Source organism: Phacochoerus africanus, chromosome 9, assembly GCF_016906955.1.
Source record: "Phacochoerus africanus isolate WHEZ1 chromosome 9, ROS_Pafr_v1, whole genome shotgun sequence".
In the NCBI taxonomy this organism is placed as follows: domain Eukaryota; kingdom Metazoa; phylum Chordata; class Mammalia; order Artiodactyla; family Suidae; genus Phacochoerus; species Phacochoerus africanus.
Genome location: NC_062552.1, coordinates 69,035,513 through 69,056,549, shown reverse-complemented (window position 1 = coordinate 69,056,549; position 21,037 = coordinate 69,035,513). Strand labels below are relative to the sequence as shown.

The 21,037-nt window shown below is 37.7% G+C and overlaps 1 protein-coding gene across 3 annotated transcripts in view; it reads left to right on the top strand.

Moving 5' to 3' along the window:
• Positions 1–21,037, top strand: part of NUBPL (NUBP iron-sulfur cluster assembly factor, mitochondrial) — a 220,595-nt gene that overhangs the window by 149,647 nt on the left and 49,911 nt on the right. For all 3 annotated transcript variants that reach the window (XM_047794980.1, XM_047794981.1, XM_047794982.1), the window contains one exon: positions 9,936–10,029. In XM_047794980.1, coding sequence (XP_047650936.1) covers positions 9,936–10,029 — 94 coding nt within the window. The remainder of the gene's footprint in view (positions 1–9,935; positions 10,030–21,037) is intronic.

The window sequence follows — 21,037 nt, the reverse complement described above, 5'->3', positions numbered from 1 at the left end:
TTTTGTCATTTTGGTGCTTTTGGATAAGAATACTTTTTATATTCACTTTTTTTCTGTAAGCAAATCTCTTACAAATGTTTTTCAACTTAGGCAAATAGGTCATAGTCACATTTTCTTTTTTTTTTAAGTAGTTGGAAGGAACCTTAGCAATCATCTAATCTAAAACACTTTGTTTTAACGGAGAGAAAACTGAGGATCAGAGAGGTTAATTGGCTGACCTGTGGCACTAGCTTAGTGATGAAAATGATTGGAATTTAGATATGTTAGTATCCCAGACCAGAACTCTCCTGTTTGATGAATAGATAGCTGGATTCTTATCTATCTACCTAGATTCATAGTCTTAATTTTTGCCAGACTTCTCCTTTTCAGTGCTGTTTTTAAGAAAAATATCATAGTAATTAATGTCTGAGTCAGACTATGAAATCCAAAAGCTGCATTATAATAGCTTATACTTAAAATATAATTGCATCTGGATCTACAGTTTCTCACAGTTGGTTTTCTATTTGATGTAAGTTATATTTTTGCATTTTTAGAATAAAAACTATTGAGCTAGTTTTAAAAATACCACGTTCAAAAATTATGGGTATTAAAAAATATTTTCTGTCATAGCCTTTATAGCGTATTTACTTTGATTCAAACAGTTATTCCGCATAAATTTTTGTGTGTGTGGTGGCTTTTGATTTAAAACAAAACCAGAATTTAATGGTGGACTATTAAAAGCTAAAACATTCTTTGATAGCACAAAGTCAACATTTCCATGGTTACAAGACCCTTGCTTTAATATATAAAAGACTCTTAAAGGATCATGTAAGGAAAGAATACTCTGACATGCCATTAAAAATACTCAGAAATAAGAGAAACATCATGACAATCAGAAAAGGAAAAAGTAAACAAATGATTCTTCTATTTCTTCTACTATCAAAGTAAGTGATGTTCTGTGAGTCTTTAGTATCTACTTTATATAACTATTTTACCATACTCTGAAAAAGTAATATAGCAAAGCTGATCTGTTCTTGGGGTAATGAGATTGAGGTAGCAGAACTCTTCAGGGGCTTGGAGACTGGCGATGCTGAACCCAGTTCCCTGGGAGACTGGGAACATGACTTGAGTCACACAAGATTTATATCCCAACTCCATCACTCACCGTCAGCCTGACCTGGGGCGACTTTCTTAACTTCTCTAATTCTCAATAATCTTAACCCTGTAAAATAGGGATTGTAATGCCCCTCTGTCATCAGGGATGCAGGAAGTATTTAGTGCCTACTGCTAATAGGCTCCCAATAACTACTCATTTCCTTTTGCTCTCCTTTACTTATTGCCTATAAACCCCTTCCCCACATCTTTGCTACTCACTAGCCCAGTTCCAACTGGTAGAACCTCAGACTCAAATGTAGGATCCCAGATGGCAGGTAACTAGAGCTAGAGAAAGAAGCCAGACTGGGACAGTTACTCAGATCCTCCCTGGCATGTAGTACTACCTTGGGGAGCCTGGTCTCCAGAAGCACTAGTATCCCTCCAGTTCTGTCTGTCACGTTGTTTAAGAACCATCAAAACCACTGGGCAGTGACTATGGATTCTCTCAGTGGGGCTCCATGCAGCTTCTGTCACAGCTACCATCCCACTTTTTCAGGACCTTGAATCCTCCCAAATACAATATTTTTTTCTAAGGATTTTTTTAAAAAGAGTGTTTTAGTTTTTGTACTTTTCCTGATTAAAGAGAGCATTGCACATCTCAATATACTTCATAAACTCTCCTGAATTAGGTTAATATAATGACTTGTTACTTCTACTTTAAGAAATTCTAAAGCTTCAGCCTTTAGGTATATAGGAAGAGTTTTTTTTTTTAATTTCTTTTAGCAATATTTTAAAAATAGAAATATCTTGATTCTCAGGCAGGTTTGTAATATTTTAGGCCTTTTTGGTAGCAGCCCTATCCTTCACTAACATCTGCTTCCAAGGTTATGAACATGTGTATAAGCAGTTGGCCTAAATGGGACTCTAGAGAACTTGGAGAGTTGTTCCCATAATTAACTGAAACACTATTACTTTGTGGTAACCTCATTATTTTAATATCATGAGCTTTTACTGTTTTATTATGGATTTATATGAGCACCCTGTGGGCCAGCCTGGGAGTTGGGTGATCTTTTAAATGTTATTTCAGAAACTAGGTACAGAGTTCCCAAAGACTGACCCATGTGTCAGCTTTTGGATAAGAAGTCCTCTGTGAGTTGATGCTGTTTCCAGGTTGTCAGGGCCAGTCTGCTCCATATCTCTGCTAAAATTATTAAAGAAATAGAAGACGATGATGATAAAGGGAAAGATACTTTTCTCTTTCCGCCTTCTCTCAGCATTACGGCTACCATTTGAGTTGGTAGTACCTTTGGAGGGATGTAGTTTTCCAACCACTTCACCCCCTTTTCCTGTAGAAAGGAAAACATTCAAAAATGGACTAAAGAACTTTATCATCTGAAAAAAAGAAAATACTACAGAAGAACTTTTATATCATTATTATAACTTGAATAATGTGTTTTCGTCTTATAACTGTGTCAGCTCTTATCAAAACAATCTCAAGAATAAGTATTATTATTTTGTTGTGGCTTTTATTTCCACAAGTCAGTAGGCAACCAATTCAAGTAGAAATCTTGTTATTCAGATTTTTATTGTGGTATTTATATTTAAATATTTTTACCTTTGTAGCAATTTTCTTCTTGCAACCAAAATGAAATGTTACATGATTTTATGGATAAACCACCAGGCAGAGAAAAAATCATGGTTCAGACTTAATTCTATTTTGTGTTCTATTTTAGATTTATATTTTATAAAGATACCTCACATGGCACAAATTTTAATTTTAGTAGTATAATAAAATTGTAAGGAACAACTTGATTCAGAATCACCCAGTGGATGTTGATTCAGTACTGGCTAGTGTTCATTATGGAGAGGGTTTGGATGTGGAAAGGGAGTCCAGAGATGCATAAAGAAAGGACTGTTCTGTCAGGGAGTTTACCCTGAACTTGGGGAGATAGTTTTTGTATGAAAATAATTACCCTAGAATTCTTAGAGTTTGGGGACCCTTTCAAACCTTGGAAGTTAGTTGAAACAAAAATCTTAGGAGCTTGGTAATTTGCCTGACAAATTTGTCCATGGGTCTGAGATAAAGCTGCATCTCCTTTGCCAATAGTGGCATGGTTTCATGTCTGAGATTCTGAGCAAAGCGCAAGTACTGTCTGTTTTCTCTTTCCTTCCTTCCTTCCTTCCTTCCTTCCTTCCTTCCTTCCTTCCTTCCTTCCTTCCTTCCTTCTTTCTTTTCTTTCTTTTCTTTCTTTTTTTGCTTTTTAGGGGCACTGCCATGGCATATGGAGGTTCCCAGGCTAGGGGTCGAATCAGAGCTGTAGCTGCCAACCTACACCACAGCTACAGCAACGCTGGATCCTCAACCCACTGATTGAGGCCAGGGATAGAACCTGCAACCTCATGGTTCCTAGTCAGATTCATTTCGACTGAGCCACGACGGGAATTCCTGTTCTGTTTTCATTAGGGTTGAACTGTGCCCAACTGGTTGGAGAACCAGGAAATCAGAGACAGGTAGCAGAACTTAGGTATAGGATAGAAGTAGCAGCAGATACATGGCCAGAGCCTGATACCAGGACAGTACCTTGAGATCTGCTTAATTATGAGTCAAGTAGGCATAGTAGTCAAACCAGCTCTTCAGTCAGTAATTAAGAGCGGACAGGAAGGAAAAAGGCAATGCCTGGCCCAGCCCAACTTTCTTTTTGTCCTGTCACTGACAGAATAGTCTAAGCATTATATGAATGGGCTTCCAGGACACAGCCCACTTTTAAATTATTCAGTCTAGGGTTTTGTTCCATTTCTCCTGCTTCATGATTTCTCTGTTCTTTAGTCACACCTTTTTCTTGCCCTCAGGAGTTTAATTCTTCTTGGCCATTCCTTTGGCTCCAGCAAGTTATAGCTCTACCTCTCCCTCCTGACAGTGATTTTCCTCCCTCATTCCACAGGGGCCCAGGCCCTACTTCTACTGATGCAGTTTTCACCTGCTAACAGACCTAGGATAGCTGGGACACTCTGCCTTTGCTTTGGAGGAGTGTATGTTGACCCTATGCTATGTAAATGTGGCCTGTACAGTGCCAATGATGGAAACTGCCACCCTGGAGGCTGACTTTGGTAAACTGCTTGAGCCAGCTGAGAAGCCACAAATGGAATGCATCTATAGGCCTTTTCTTTTCAACACTTACAACTCAGCCTGTTTGCATTTGGGCTCCTGGCATCCTCTGGAGCGAGGCCTGATTGCTACAGTTTTGGTCAGCTTCTTAACAGAAGTATCCAGGGAAGAAAGTGGTCCATCTTCTTTACCATGCATAACACCACACTCTTTATAACTGATGTCTTGAAAAAGATAAATAACCTTATCTGCCCAAGTATAACATACATTTTTATCTCCCAGTCATTCCTCAGAAAAAAGGGAATTATTTTTGGGTCTTTGAGTTACTCTCAGATTATCAGGCATTATTTTGAATGTTTAAAGAAGACACTTTAGCCTAAAAATGCTCCAGTCAGTGCTAGTTTGGAATATTTTCCTTTTATAAGATTGACAAAAAAGAGGGTGTACCCATTGTGGCTCAGTGGTACTGAACATGACTAGGATCCAAGAGGTTGGGGGTTCAATCCCTGGCCTCGATCAGTGGGCTAAGGCTCTGGCGTTGCTGTGAGCTGTGGTATAGGTCCCAGATGCAGCTCAGAGCTAGTGTTGCTGTGTCTGTGGCCTAGACCAGCAGCTGTAGCTCTAATTTGACCCCTAGCCTGGGAACTTCCATTATCTTGGGTGTGGCCCTCAAAAGTAAGGGGAAAAAAAAAGATTGACAAAAAAAGATATAAAAATAATTTAACAGAGATTTCTGATGGCACAGCTTTCAAGTGTTGGATGTCTTTAAACAAAGAAAGCAGTTTTAAAAGAGTAATACCGTAAGTTGTGATGTTATAGCAATTACAAATGCATACTTATAGGACAACAGCAGCAATTGTTCTAATATTATTTGAATGACTTTGGACTAAAGTTCAGTGACTGTATTATATTTGGATCCAAAAATTCTGAATCTTTCAAATAGTTTAGAGGGAAAATAAAGGCTATGTGTTACTGCATAAAAGAGGCATCCTATACAAAGCCTCTATTGGCAGACTCAGGTCTGAACTGTTTCCCCTAGCCTGTACCTCATCCCATCCTTCCTAACTGCCCTGACCACTGGCTTTTTTTTTTCTTTTTTTTTTTTTTTTTTTTAATTCTCCCATTATGCTGTTTATGTCTTCCTTCACAGCTAATGCACATATTTGACTTCCTAGTTGCACTGCTGAATTTTTTGCTGCAGCGCTGCCTCTTTATCCACAGGGCATCTCTGAACTACCTTGGTAACTCCACTTCTAGATTGATTCAGTCTGTCCTGCTGGGATCCTTTGACTCTGGAGCCTGAGAGGGAGCTAGAAGTTTTTTCCAGAGGTGGTGTTACCTTGACGCAAGTGAAGCTTAAGTTCAGGGTTCCACATTGTCATGGGCTCCTGTGAGATACTAGGAGTTGTAGAGTGTTTTAGGTGGGAAGCAGGTTGTAATCAGGAAGCACTTCTGTGTAAGTAAGCATTTCTGTCTTTAAAGATATTGCTGATAAAGGAACTTGACTCACTAAGGCTCTAGCATTTTATTATGATGTCTTTTACATTGTAAATATTTACTTTTGTACTTAATTTTACGTTCATAACTTTGTATTCTTAGTCTTAGGGCACACAAAATTTGTGCTTCAGAGCACAAAAAATTTGGATCCGCCACTGGATTTTACTAAATGAGATACCTGTGTGTTTTGCTAGAGCTTATTTCCCTACATTTATGATAAATATATGAATAAAGAAAGACTGAGTAGATCTAGGGCACCCCCAAATCATTCTAAAATCAATGCTTTGGTGACTCTTTTACAAAAGCACTAGAACTTCCTGGCAGGCAATATATTTCAATATTAGTATTAGTAAATGCTTTAAAACTAGGACTCAGGTACTGACTTCAGTTCAGTTTAAGTCTACAAGCCTTTGTGAAAAGCCTACTATGTGTGGTGAAGTTGCTGGGCCAAGTTTTTTTTTTTTTTTTTTTTTCTGTGAAATAGTTTGAAAGTCATTTGAAATTAATTGCCTTAACATGAAGTATTTTTAGTTCTTTGGAACCTTAATAGTAGTTCTCTTTAAAGAAATAAGTAATTGGAGCCAATATGATAAATATGATTAAATGCCAAAGAACAACAATGGTAAATTGTTGGTACCAGTCATTTGATGTCCTCTGAAACAAAGGGACTTGTCAGTCTGCCAGTGCTAGCAGTTTCAGTGCAGAGGATATAAAATGAAAAGTATTCTTTATCTTTTTTGAAAATACTTTCATAGATGATGGCTTTGGGTTACTTAGGGGTAACTATTCTTCAAACCAAGGAACCCCATATTGAGAATGAACTACTTTGTTCCTCATTCCATTATTCTTTTAAAATGTGTCATTAAATCAGTATCTAGTACTGGTATTTGAAAAATACCATAGAATTTCTAAAGGACAAGTCGGTATATAATGTCAGATACTGATAAATGTTTTGAAGAAAAACGAAGTCAAGAAAGAGCGAGATCGATGGTTGGGGGAGTACTGTTTTAGAAAGGCTGTACTGCCTTGCCAGCTATTCCTTGAATGTGCTGAGCATATCCCCATCTCAGGACCTTTGCACTTGCTGTTGCTTCTACAGGAATGCTTTCCTTCGGAGAAATGCATCACTTATTTTTCTCACTTCATGCTGGGCTCTGGCCATTCTGTTGAAAGTAGCCCCTCCTACCACTCTTTTCCTTTTTCCTCTTGTTTTTGTGTTCCTCAACATCTGACCTTGGGAAGTGAAGAAATTCGGAGAAATTCTTTGATAAATCCTTAGTTGTCTGAAATCTTACTTCTGGTTCTCTGAAATTTAGGAATTGAAGGTTTAAAAAATGTCTCTTGATCTTTGATGTGGATATGCAAATCAGGAACCAAATAATTGTGTCTAATAAGGAATACTTGTTTTCTTTTTTCTTTAAAAAAATTTTTTTTACTCAATGAATTTATTGCATTTATAGTTGTACAACAATCATCACAATCCAGTTTTATAGTATTTCCATCCTACACCCCCAGCACATCTCCCTAACCCCTGAACTCTCTCCTTTGGAAACCATAAGTTTTTCAGAGTCTGTGAGTCAGTATCTATTCTGCAAAGAAGTTCATTGTGTCCTTTTCAGATTCCACATGTAAGTGATAGCATTTGATGTTGGTGTCTCATTGTCTAACTTCACTTAGCATGATAATTTCTAGGTCCATCCATGTTGCTAAAAATGCCATTATTTTGTTCCTTTTAATGGCTGAGTAATATTCTATTGTGTATGTGTACCACATCTTCTTGATCCACTCCTCTGTCAATGGACATTTAGGTTGTTTCTATGTCTTGGCTATTGCAAATAGTGCTGCAATGAATATTGGAGTACATGTGTCTTTTCGAGTCATGGTTTTCTCTGGATAGATGCTCACATCTTTCTTTTTTTTTTTCAGAGCCACACCCAGGGCATATGGAAATTTCTGAGCTAGGGGTCTAATTGGAGCTGCAGCTGCCAGCCTACACCACAGCCACAGCAGTGCCAGATCCGAGCCACATCTGCAACCTGCACTATAGCTCACAGCAACATCAGATCCTTAACTCACAGTGCAGGGTCAGGGATCAAACCCACGTCCTCATGGATACTAGTGGGATTCGTTACTGCTGAACCACATTGGAAACTCCATACGTGTTTTCTTTAGAGTACTCTTTACTCTTTGATATGTTTGTCTTTCTGTCCGCTTGTCACCCTCACTCTAATGTTAGTTGCATGGTGGCTAGGACTTTGTTTTATTTACTGTCCTATCCTCATCACCTGGAGCAGTGCTTGGCATGAATTCCTAATAAATATGTGTTGAATAAATGTGTTAATATATGAATGAATCCATCTGACCCAATATCTCAATTTTAATTTTGATTTTAAAAATATGTGATTATATTAAAAAGGCTTGTTTCACATCGTTCAGTTTTAAGAAGCAGCATATGGGATTATGTACATAGTAGGATTTCCAGTTATGTTAAAATTTTTTTGTATCTTTGCATGTGTTCATTTATTTATTTATTCCTTGAAAGAAAATTTATTGAGCATCTCCTATATGTCTGTTTTGTGCTAGGTATTCCGAGTTAGCTATAGGTTCATGAGAAGGCAGATCATGAAACAACAGTAAATGACTGCCATCTTTCCAGCTGGACTGCTCTTCAACTCTGTTGGTCTTTCAGTTTCTCTCATTTACTAACTTCCTTCCTTCGCACAGGTTATATCGTTATGTGCTTAATATCTGTCTCCTTCTACATTATAAATTCTGTGAGGCTAGGGCCCATTGTATCATTTTAGTTATCAATACCTAGCTCAGTGCCTAAATATAGAATGTAGTCCATAAACATTTATTGGTGAATGAAGGAATGAACAATCAGAAGAATCATTCCTTTATAGTAAGAACACTATATCTAATCTTTAATAGAAGTTACAGAAAGTTAGTTTCAAGCTGGGGTCTGAAGAATGAGGAGGAAATTAGCATGTGAAGAAGACAAGGCAGAGTGAGCATAAGGAACAGGAGTTTTAAACAAAAAAGTGGCTCTATCAGACCTTTGTTCATTGGAATTGGGAAAAGACTTGGGTAGGCAAAGCTGGAACAGGGAGATTGCTTGGGAGACTTTGGTGATAGATGGCGGTAACTTTGCTGGGTTCTCGGACATGTGGAAAAGTATACATGTGTATACATTTGAGAGATTTTTAGAAGGCAGAATCAGTGACTAGGGATGGGTGAGGGAAAAGGAAGAATAAGTATGATCCCAAGCTTTTGCCTTGGTCATCTGAGAGGACCCTAGGGCCTTTTACTGAAGCTGGGAACTCAGAGGGAAGAACCATGTGAGGAGAAAAAAACCTGAGGTACCCTTGAGATCTATCTAATTGAGGCTGAGCATTAAGGACTTGGTTATACAGCTGAATTTTCTAGGTATAAATACCTGGAAAAGTGCCTGAAAAGAAATAATCAAAATGTTAATAGTTTGGGGCTCTAGTTGTACTTCTACAATTTTCTTATTAAGTTTGGGTTTTCATTATTAGTGTGTTTTATGAAGAAAAAATAATAAACTTTAAAAATTATATTAGGATCTGCTGTAGGAAATGCTGTACCAAAAACCCCTGAAGGATTAAAAGACCTCTTTAGTTAAAATATGGCCTCTAAATAAATGGTTCTAAATAGAAGTCCACTGTGAAATGAGTTCACAATTATGATACGTGTGTGTGTCAGGACTGGGGAGTGGGGGTCATTTGAAAATATAACCTTGTCATTCAGAGAAGATTTGCTAGAGGCAGAGATTGTTTTCTTTTTCTTTCTTTCTTTTCTTTTTTTTTGCCTTTTTTTTTTGTCTTTTTAGGGTCGCACCCCTGGTATATGGAGGTTCCCAGGCTAGGGGTCCAATTGGAGCTACAGCTTCCAGCCTGCGCCACAGCCACAGCAATGCGGGATCCGAGCTGAGTCTGTGAAATACACCACAGCTCACAGCAACCCCCGGATCCTTAACCCACTGAGTGAGGCCAGGGATCGAACCCACATCCTCACAAATACTAGTCAGGTTCGTTAACTGCTGAGCCATGATGGGAATTCCAGAGACTGTTTTCTTATTTGTCCATTTACCTTTAGCCCTCAGCACAATCCCTGGCACTTAGTAATAACTCAAGTGAAAGCTGTTATTTTAGATTTGTTATTCATTTATTTTTGTTTACATCACTTTTCACTTCATTTTTTTATACATTGATATTACTTGTGTCATCTTGGTTTTTAGGTAGATTGGGGTCAACTGGACTATTTAGTTGTTGACATGCCACCTGGAACTGGAGATGTGCAGCTATCAGTTTCACAGAATATTCCCATTTCAGGTAATGCTTAAAGTTTAATGTAATTTGTGCTGCCTTTGATGTTTTGTTATTGATATACAGAAAAACAAACTCCATGACAGGCAAACATTTTTATGTCTTAAAAATGTCATTATCATTTATGAATTTACCTTTAGAGATCAGATTTATGAACTAAAATTTTCAAAGGATTGCCTGAATGAACATGTTTACAAAAACATAAAGACAGTTTGAAAAATCTGTGTTCTAGAAAAGAAGCAGTGCTTAAGTATTTGGTAAAACATGGCTGTTAGGTTCACAGCTGTCCAGCACTTATAGCATGGTGCCTGATTTGTAGTGAGCACTCAGAAAATATTTATTGAGTAAATACTGAATAAGAATAAATATCAGTAAAAAATGGCTTTTTGATATATACATCTGGCTAAATTTTGTATTCTGCTAATTATTTAATGTTAAAGATGAAAGCAACAAACACTGGTTTATATCAAATACGCAATACTTCAATATGGTAGTGGGTACCTTTTTTATGATACGGAATTTAAATATTATAGTTAACTTTTGTGTTGAATCTGTTTCTAAGAATTTTCCTAGATTCCAATGGAGAAATAGTTGTAAGTCTCTTTTACATACATATAAAGACTTTGGGGGAAATAATGGAATTTTTAAAAGTCTTTGCAAATCAGTGATTTATTGATAATAAATAACCAAGAGCTATCACTGGCAATCATGAAAAGGTTTAGAAACTAGGTATTTAATAATATATACACATTGTTTGGAAATATCAATATAATATCGCTAATAATTATGAATTTTTTTTGTTTTAAATATATTTATAACCTTTGTGGAGTCTAAAGCTTTTTCTTTTTTCTTTTCTTTCTTTTGCTTTTTAGGGCTGCAACCAAGGCATATGGAAGTTCCCAGGCTAGAGGTCTGGAAACCACTGCCGGCCTATGCCACAGCCACAGTAACACGGGATCCGACTTGCGTCTGCGATCTACGCTACAGCTCACACAGCTCACAGCAACACCGGATCCCCGACTCACTGAACAAGGCCGGGTATCAAACCCACATCCTCATGGATACCAGTCGGATTCATTTCCCCTGAGCCACAACTGGAACTCCCGGAAACTTTATCTTTGTTGAGGCAAATTATAAAGCATGAGATGGGAGTAAAGTGAAGTAACACAGGAAAATAATTCATCCATTTTATAGTCAGTATACTATATAGTCTTCTTTTTCTTTTCCTGTTTTTCTTTTTTCTTTTTAGGGCCACACCTCTGGCATATGAAATTTCCCCAGCTAGGGGTTGACTTGGACCTGCAGCTGCTGGTGTACACCACAGTATCAACCACAGCAACACCATATCCGAGCCACATCTGTGACCTACACCACAGGTCACGGCGACAACAGGTCCTTGAACCCACTGAGCAAGTCCAGGGATCGAACCCACATCCTTATGGATACTAGTCAGGTTTTTAAACTGCCAAGCCATAATGGGAACTCCCCACCTTGTCTTTTTTAAAGTAGTTTTGGGACTTTTATGTTTTTCAATATTAAGAATGCTCACTAATGAGATCCTGCTGTGTATCACAGGGAACTATATCTAATCATTTGTGCTGGAACGTGATGGAGGGTAATGTGAGAAAAAGAATGTATGTATATATGTAAAACTGGGTCACTTTACTATATAATAAATTAACAGAACACTGTAAATCAACTATAATTAAGAAGGAAAAACATGAAAAAATAACAAGAAAAAAATGAATTTAATCTTAAAAAAAAAAGAATGCTCACTAAATGTTTACTGAATGAATTGTGCTCCTAGAACCTTGAAATGCCTATTGCAGATTTCCAAAATATTTATGTGGCTTGTGTGGATAATACTGATAAAACTGGGCTAAATTATCATTTATTTCCTGAGTTGTAAATTGGTACCTTGAAAAAGTTTAATTTACTTGAACACAGATGACTGATGTCGCTAAACAATTCACTTTAGATAACAGCCTCTCTGTTTGGATAGGATTTATGGTTTTATCATCCTGTTTTAATTTGTGCTTATACTCTAAAACCAACACTGTGTAGATTAGGGTTAAGATTTTTCTCCTTTGAAGATTTCTGTCTGGTATCGTAAATTTTAACCGGTATATTTCTTTATTCCTTACCTTTGCTGAAGAGTCCATTCTCTAATAGGTGGTTAATATTAGATGAGAATAAAAGGCAGTAGTTTAAAAATTGTGGTAAAATATACATAACAATTCAGTAGCATTATGTACATTCACATTGTTGCGCAGCCATCACCACCATCCATCTCCAGAACTTTCTTATCATCCCAAGCTGAAATTCTTTATCTCCTTTGATAAGTGACTTTCAGTTTTCTCCTGCTTCTAGCCCTGGTAAGCACCATTTCTCCTTTCAGAAATAGCATTTTTTTAAAATAATAAAATAAGAGAGTGAAGAATGAGGAAAAAATATATTTGTAAAGATTGCCCTAAATATAAACCAAACATTGATTTCAGGATTTATTATTACGATGTTATTTCAGTATTGTTTTTTAAATGAGGAAACCAGTGCTTACTTCTTTTTTTCATTGTCATTCTTAGAATCTTCACCTGGGAAAAGTTCATCAGTTCAAAGTTTGCAGTGTATTCTGTAGAGGTAGCAGCTGCTGCTGTTGCTGCTTCTTTTCAAGTTTTTATTTTCATTTCTCTTATTTATTTATTAATGATTTTTATTTTTTCCATTATAGATGGTTTACAGTGTTCTGTCAATTTTCTACACAGTGAGGTGACCCAGTCACATCTACATATATACATTCTTTTTTCTCACATAATCCTCCATCATGCTCCATCATAAGTGACTAGATACAGTTCCCAGCACTGTACAGCAGGATCTCATTGCTTATCCATTCCAAAGGTAATAGTTTACATCTATTAACCCCAAATTCCCTCTCCACCCCCTCCCTTCCCCTCCCTCTTGGCAACCATAAGTCTTTTTTCCATGTCCATGATTTTCTTTTCTGTGGAAAGGTTTATTTGTGCCGTACATTCGATTCCAGATATAAGTAATATCATATGGTATTTGTCTTTTTCTTTCTGACTTACTTCACTTAGTACGAGAGTCTCTAGTTGCATCCATGTTAATTTTTTACTGAGTTGCAATTGATGTTAAAGTTATAAATCAACAACTGTTATCTATATGAAGATAAGATATCAAGTCTTTTCTGCAGAAAAGCATTCTATACTTTTTTTTATTCTTGGACCTTTTTTGAGAATTTTATGTATATAGGGATTCCCTCCAGGAAAATATATTTGTACCTACAGAAACATTATTTTTATGTATAATTTCAGAAGATTCATAGTCGTCAGGTTGAAAGTCCCATCCCTAAATCCTCATGTACTATTGGTGGGAATGCAAATTGGTGCACCCACTGGGGAAAACAGTATGGAGTTTCCTCAAAAAAACTAAAAATAGAGCTGTCATATGATCCAGCAGTTCCACTCCGGGGTATATATCTGAAAGATACAAAAACACTAATTTGAAAAGATACATGTACCCTAGTGTTCATTACAGCATTATTTATAATAGCCAAGACATGGGGGCAACCTAAGTGTCCATCCACAAATGAATGGATAAAAAATATGTGGTACATATAAATGCAATGAAATTCTACTTAGCTGTAAAAAAGAATGAAAATTTGTCATTTGCAGCAACATGGATGGACTTAGTATTATGCTAAGTGAAGTAAGTCAGAGAAAAACAAATACTGCACGATATTACTTATATGTGGAGTCTAAAAAATAGAACAAACTGATGAATATAACAAAAAAGAAACAGATTTACAAATATAGAGAACAAATTAGTGGTTACTCATAGGGAGAGGGAAGTGGGAAGGGCAGGCTAGGAGTAGAGGTTTAAGAAGTGCCAACTATTAAGTATAAAATAAGCTAAAAGGGTTATTTTATAATAACTTAAAATGGGGCATAATCTTTAGAAATTGTGAATCACTATATTGTATACCTGTAATGTATATAATATTGTATATACATCAACTATACTTAAAGTCCCAGCTCTAGGAGATAGATCAACGGGAAGGCGGGGAGAGGGCATGGCAGGCAAGAAAAGAACATGGATGGCTCTAATGCTGAATATGAGAGGCCTAAGCCCCATGGTATAGGGGAATGAAAGAAAGAAGAGATCCTGGGTTTGAAGGGAATTGCAAAACACTTCATGGAGATGAGACTTAAAGAATAAATAGAATGTGGAGTTCCTGCTATGGCACAGTGGCTTAAGGATCCGATGTTGTCATAGCAATGGCAGAAGTTACAGCTATGGCTTGGATTCTTTCGCTGGCCTGGGAACTTTCATATGCCATGGGTGTGGCAAAAATTTTTAAAAAGAATAATAATAACAAATAGGATGCATTGTAGCACATTCAAGATAGCAAGGTACTTAGTTTGCTTTGTTTTTTCTTGGGAAAGAAATCTAAAAATGAAACTTCTGGTGTTGTATAATTCTATTAGAGAAACTTAGTGTATATTTTACTTTCCAAGTTTGATCCAGGTGAAAAACATAGGGCAATGTACTAAAGATGTTTTTGAAAATACATAAATTTGGGAGTTCCCGTCGTGGTGCAGCAGAAACGAATCCGCGAAGCATGAGGTTGAGGGTTCAATCCCTGGCTTTGCTCAGTGGGTTAAGGAGCTGGTGTTGCCGTGAGCTGTGGTGTAGGTCGCAGATACGACGTGGATCCCACACTCCTGTGGCTGTGGTGTAGGCCAGCTCCAGCTGAATGCCTAGCTTGGGAACCTCCATATGCTGTGGGTGTGGCACTAAAAAGCAAAAAAAAAAAAAAGAAAATACATAAACTTAAGACAGTGAAATTATTGTTCATCAGTATTTTCTAAATGTTCTATAATGAGCATGCATATTTTTCTAATTTAAAAGCATAGATAGAAAGTGCTAATTCTTTAAGGACAATAGATTTCTGTATAAATTGGTACCATGGTGATAGGCTGTTGTTAATAAACTTCCATTTAATGACAGTCTTCTATATATTAATTTTTAATATATAGAATATTTTAATGTAACACCTGTTATGTATCACAGGTGTTATATTATCCCTGTTTTCTTAGATCTTTGAAGGGTTACGTAACTTTTCCAGGGCCAAAGGTTATAGTCAGTCATAGCTGTGGTTCATGTCAGTTCTGATTGAGTTTAAAGCTGATACTCTTAATCTCTTCATCAGACTTCCCTAATACAAATGCAACAGTGGGAGTTCCTGTCGTGGCTCAGTGGTTAACAAATCCGACTAGGAACCATGAGGTTGCAGGTTCGATCCCTCCCCTTGCTCAGTGGTTTAGGGATCTGGCACTGCCGTGAGCTGTGGTATAGGTTGCAGGCGCAGCTCGGATCCCGCATTGGTGTGGCTGTGGCGTAGGCCGGCGGCTACAGCTCTGATTCGACCCCTAGCCTGGGAATCTCCATATGCCGCGGGAGCAGCCCAAGAAATGGCAAAAAGACAAAAAAAAAAAAAAAAGCAACAGTGTTTAACTCTTTGATTTTCTAAGTGTAATTCTAGTCCATTCTGCCCATTTAGGTTGAAATTATTCTAATCTAGGTGATCTCTGATAAAAAATAAATAAATAAATTTGGGAATTCTCATTGTGGTGCAGTGGAAACAAATCCAACTAGTATCCATGAGGATACGGGTTCCATCCCTACCCTTGCTCAGTGGGTCAGCGATCTGGTGTTGTGGTGAGCTATAGCGTAGGTAGCAGATGCAGCTCGCATTGCTGCAGTGTAGGCCGGCAGCTGTAGCTCCAATTCAGCACCTAGCCTGGGAACTTCCATATGCTGTGGGTGTGGCCCTAAAAAACCAATTAATTAATTAACTTGTCTATGAATTATGCTTCAACCTCTGCACCCCTGTGTGGTGATTTATCCAAGCAAATGTCCATTGGTGTTCACTGGATTGGGTCCATTGGGATTTGTCTTTTGTTTTTGACTCCTGAGAAGTTGCTTTGGCCATCTTTATACATTCCAGGGAAGGTCTGGAGGCAGTCTAGGAACGGTCTCCTTTGGGGTTTGGGAGTAGAGTCCCAGATGATTCTTGGAAAGACCAATATTATCTTTGGGCTGATCATACTGGTCTTGGGCACTGGGCTAGTTTCCATACTGGCTCTCAGTATAGAATAGAATTGCAGCTATCAATGTTAATACATTCATACTATGGCTTATTATGTCATTGTTAAAATTAACAGCAATGGAAGACTAGATTTTCTACAATGAACATGTATTAATTTTATAATTAGAAAAAAATAGGGAACAATAAAAGTATCCTGCCAGAAAGAATATGAGAAAGAGTTGGGTGGGAGTGGGGGTGGGGGAAGGGCAGATGTATATGACTCTGTGTGTGTGTGTGTGTGTGTGTGTGTGTGTGTGAAAGCCTTATTAGTTCCTGAGGTTTGGTTTTATTCAGGCCAATGTCTTTTCATAGCTAACATATCTAAGTAAATATCCAAACTGAGTCAGCTCGCAGGATTCAGAGGGAAGGGCACCAACCAAAGAGTTACTGGCCTGGCTTGAATCATGGCTTTCATCAATTTATATAATCTGGAACAGCCAGTCAGAATCATGTCTGCCTTTCTAGGCCTAATTAAACTATCTGTTCTTTAATTATTAGCCTAATTTTCCTTTCTTCTTCTTATTGACTTTAAGATACTCCCTGTTATACTTTAAAGATACTCCCTGTTTTACTTTTTCTTTTGTCCCATATCCCACAATCCACAGAAGCTTTTTTTTTAGACTTCCACTTGAGTACCCCTGTGATTTGATTTCCTTTTCTTTTTCACCAAACTCCTTTATATAATCTGGGATCATGCCTCCAAAACCTCATACTCATTGACCCCTTTCTTTCCTTTACCTTCCGAAGTTTCTGTCTTTACATACACTTGACTCCCAATTAGAATGTCTTTCCTCCCCAATCACTGGGTACCCAAGTCCTGTGTACCCTTTATTTTAACTGCTTACTCCTTGCCATTTTCCCCAAACCCCCAGTTAGGAACCATTTCTCCCTCTTTGGAATTCACATAGCATTTTATTTGGATCACTCCTATAGCACTTCTTATGTTCTCCTTTCAAAACCTGTGTTATCGTCTCAACCAGACTGTTACTCCCTGCAGGGCCATGGCTCTGTTTCATTCATCTTTGTATTTCCCACAGCGCCAAACTCTCTGCCTTCCTATAACCACTCAGGAAATGTTGAATCAATGAATGAGTGTTTTTTTTTTTTTTTTAATCTCTTTTGGTATTTTCTTCCCAACTAGGTGGTAAGCTGCTTGAATGCGGTAATTTTTTCCTGTTCATCATAGTATTTCTTCGAGCACCTTAGGCAATAGCTTATGCAATTAATATTGATTGAACGAAATAACAAATCTAGTTGACTAGTTATTACTGTTTATGTAAACAGATCTGTGCCCCCTTATCTTTCTTACTATCCAGCTAACTTATTCCCCTGATCTCTCCCACCCTAACTGCTTTTACCTAGGAGTCTTCTTCCTATGTATAAATTAAAGTATTTATTAAAAACATACATTTTATTCATTCTCCCTTTGAGGGAAAAATATTTTCATCTTAGGGATTTCTTTATGCTATCTTTTTTTCTTGTACCACATATAATATGCAGGCTCTGTACTAAATTACTGGTGAGAATCACTAGCACTCCTCCATTGTAAGATAATAATAGGAAAGTCTTTTATTTATTTGCAGGGATATTTAGCAAGGTGCTAAATACCTCTCTGACTCTTTATTCTTACCTGTGGAACACCTGCCTACCCCATAGACTTACAAGGATCAAATGAGATAATGAATGTAAGAGCTTCATCTAAGTGTATAGATTTTTTTTTTTTTGTCTTTTTGCCTTTTCTAGGGCCGCTCCCGTGGCATATGGAGATTCCCAGGCTAGGGGTCCAATCAGAGCTGTAGCTGCCAGCCTATGCCAGAGCCACAGCAACATGGGATCCAAGCCGGGTCTGTGACCTACACCACAGCGCACAGCAACGCTGGATCCTTAACCCACTGAGCAAGGCCAGGGATCAAACCCACAACCTCATGGTTCCTAGTCTGATTCATTAACCACTGAGCCACGACGGGAACTCCTAAATGTATAGAATTTTTAAGAAACTACTTGAATGCTTTAAAAGAGGTTTTGGGGGATAGCGGTGGTGGTAAAATGTTGTGAATTAGAAAGAGCCTTTATATTTACTTTACATTTCTCTAAGTCATGTTGAGAGTGAAATTAAGTATTTTGTACTTGTAAAGAAATATCCTTTTGGAAAATTCATGGAGACCGACCTGTACAAGCAAAAAGATCCTTTTTCTGAGTGTTAATTAGCAACTCTTTGTATGTGTTCCATTTTGTGCCATGGGATAGATGACAAGCTCATTATAAGAAGAAACTTTAAAGAAAAAAAATCACCCTCTTATTTGTGTTAAAAGTGTTGTGTAGCAACAACGGTGATAAATGTGTTGACAGCAGTATTAGTGGCTAATGATTTAAATTTGAGCTTACACTGACTGTGAATCATTACATACTAGAGCACCTAGTAGCTTTAGTAATTGCTGGAGAAAACAGGATAGAGGATGGGAAATAACCAATTACAGTCTTTGGATTTGCTCTTGTCTCGTTGAAATTGCTAAGGGGAAAAGCCAGAGTTATCAGTACTGGTTTTGTTTTGTTATTTTCCTTTGTGTGTGTGTGTGGGGGGGTGTGATTTGCTGAGATTTTCCTTGTTACTTGTTTGTTTAGCTTGTAAATAGCTTGGTGACATGTATTGAATTGGGTAGGTTCCAATATTGACTTCTGTGGTTTTTTTTTTTTTTTTAAATGCATAGTAATAAACTCTTGAGAGCTGTTGAACACTTAACTGCTCTTCTGTAATGGAAGAGGATGAATATTTCTTTGAGGAACATTATAAGTGCCTTGGAAATTTTGAAAATATATGCAATATATATTTGAATTATAATAGATGTTGCCTAAAATATTTTCTTCCTTCCTTTGCTTTAACTAAGATCTTCTGTAGGACTCTCTGAAGACTATCTTAGTTTGACTTTACCTCTTGGAATTAAGTGGAGAGTTTATGCCTCTCATGAAATATGTGAAGCATATTTTTGTTTGTTGAGAGACTGAAGAGTTTCAGTAAGTTATTCATATTAAGGTGCTCTTTCCAGGGTCCCGTCTGGAAAGAGATGTTACATCTTAATAAAAAGGAATTAGCAGAGTGAGTTTAGTGAAGGGACTAGTTATTGAGTGGGCAGCATTAAGGAAACCAATAAAAGATGGTGAAGTACTCAGAGACTAGTGACAGTAGGAATTTTTACTGTTCCTCTGCCTGAAGGGGCAGGGAGTGAACTATGTTAGTGGAGCCTGGCAACTGCTGAAGCCACGAAAGAGGGGCTGCCTCTTGGGAACTGTGGCCTCAGAGGGAAACAGCCAAGGGCAGAACTCTTGCAAGCCAGAGAGGGAGCAACGTGTGAGGCACTAATAGTACTCCAGCCTCTTTCTCTTCCCACAGCCTCATATCCTGCTGATTCCTTCTAGTGGCAGATCTCTCTCAAAAGTCAGAGGGTGAGGAAACTCAGGTGATACAATTCACAGAGGTCAGCGCCCTGGGCTCTGACCGGGACAGAGACACTTGCAGAGTGAAGCAGAACTTGGGGAAGAGGGAAGGGAAGGAAGTGGAGCACAGCAAGTGTAAAATAACCAGAACAGCGTCTTTTCTTCATGGTGGTCATTATAATTGTGAATTGTGGCTTGCAGTAGATGAAATATAAAGCAAAGGTTGCTGACCTATAAAAGTTTGAAGCTAATAACAGTAGATATCAGTAGTGCAATTAACTTAGCAAAAATTCATGCTGTCACAAGGCAAAATTCTCCTGTTGTCAAGTTAATGAACAGAATGTTTTTATTGGAGATAAGCTGTGATGTTACTCTGGGGAATAATGGATAGAAGGATTTTTTTTTTTTTTTTTATAGGATAGAGAAATGGAAAAAAGGTCCCCTCTACTTTCTTAACTAAAGATTGATGCAGGATGAGAACTTTTGGAAATGTTCCTCATAATAGAAGGGACAAAGACTGAGCATTTGTTAGCAGAGCCACATGATCCCTCTTTTTCTTCCAGGGAAGGACAGAATTGGCACAGAAAACAGCCAGGTTGTCCTAGTGTGGGTCCTTTTCTGATCTCTTAGAGAGGAAGAAGCTACTGTATATGGCAGAGTTGTCAGCTCGACAATATGCTAAATATCCCTGGGCTCAAGAGAAGCTGTACTAGCAGACTGGCATTGCATTATGAAAATGAGGCAGAAGTGGCCTTTCTTCCTGTCTAGGGCCGTTCCTGTCTGGACTCTATAGATAGAAGGAAAGCCAGAGGCCTTTCTGCCTCTCATTCATTTAAATGAGATGGGGTAGGGGTAGGAATTTTAAATTAAGCCACCTTAATATTTCATCTTTTAAAGTGAAAGGCATTTACTGCTTGTGAAAGACATTGGGCCTTTTGCCACGTTAACTGAACTCTGATTGACCCATAAAAGATTCTTGAGAAAAAGTTGTATAGGTCCATTCCAGTATTTTCCTATCTCTAGCAGTTTGCTTGGCCTAATCAGTCATCTCTTTTACAGTAGTACTCTTTAACTGCTAACTTGGACAGGTGTTTATAGTATGAAAATCTATCGGGTTTTGGAGGATACTGTTACTATCATTAAATAAATGAATGACCATAGGCCATGTTTGGCTACTGTGGATTTTAGTGCTATTTTCCCCCTACATTTGGTAATTTATAATTACCTCAAATTGTAAAGCTCAAAACATGCTTGTACCTGATAGGTGAAAGACTTAGGGTAATAGCTTTTCCCAGTACTCAGAGATAATAAGTCTTCATTATGTTTTAAATTTGTAGGATGGAACTTTAAAGGAGACAGTCAGTTTTGAACTTCTTTCAGGTATACTGTCTTTCCACTAAAATGTTGGACAGTTAT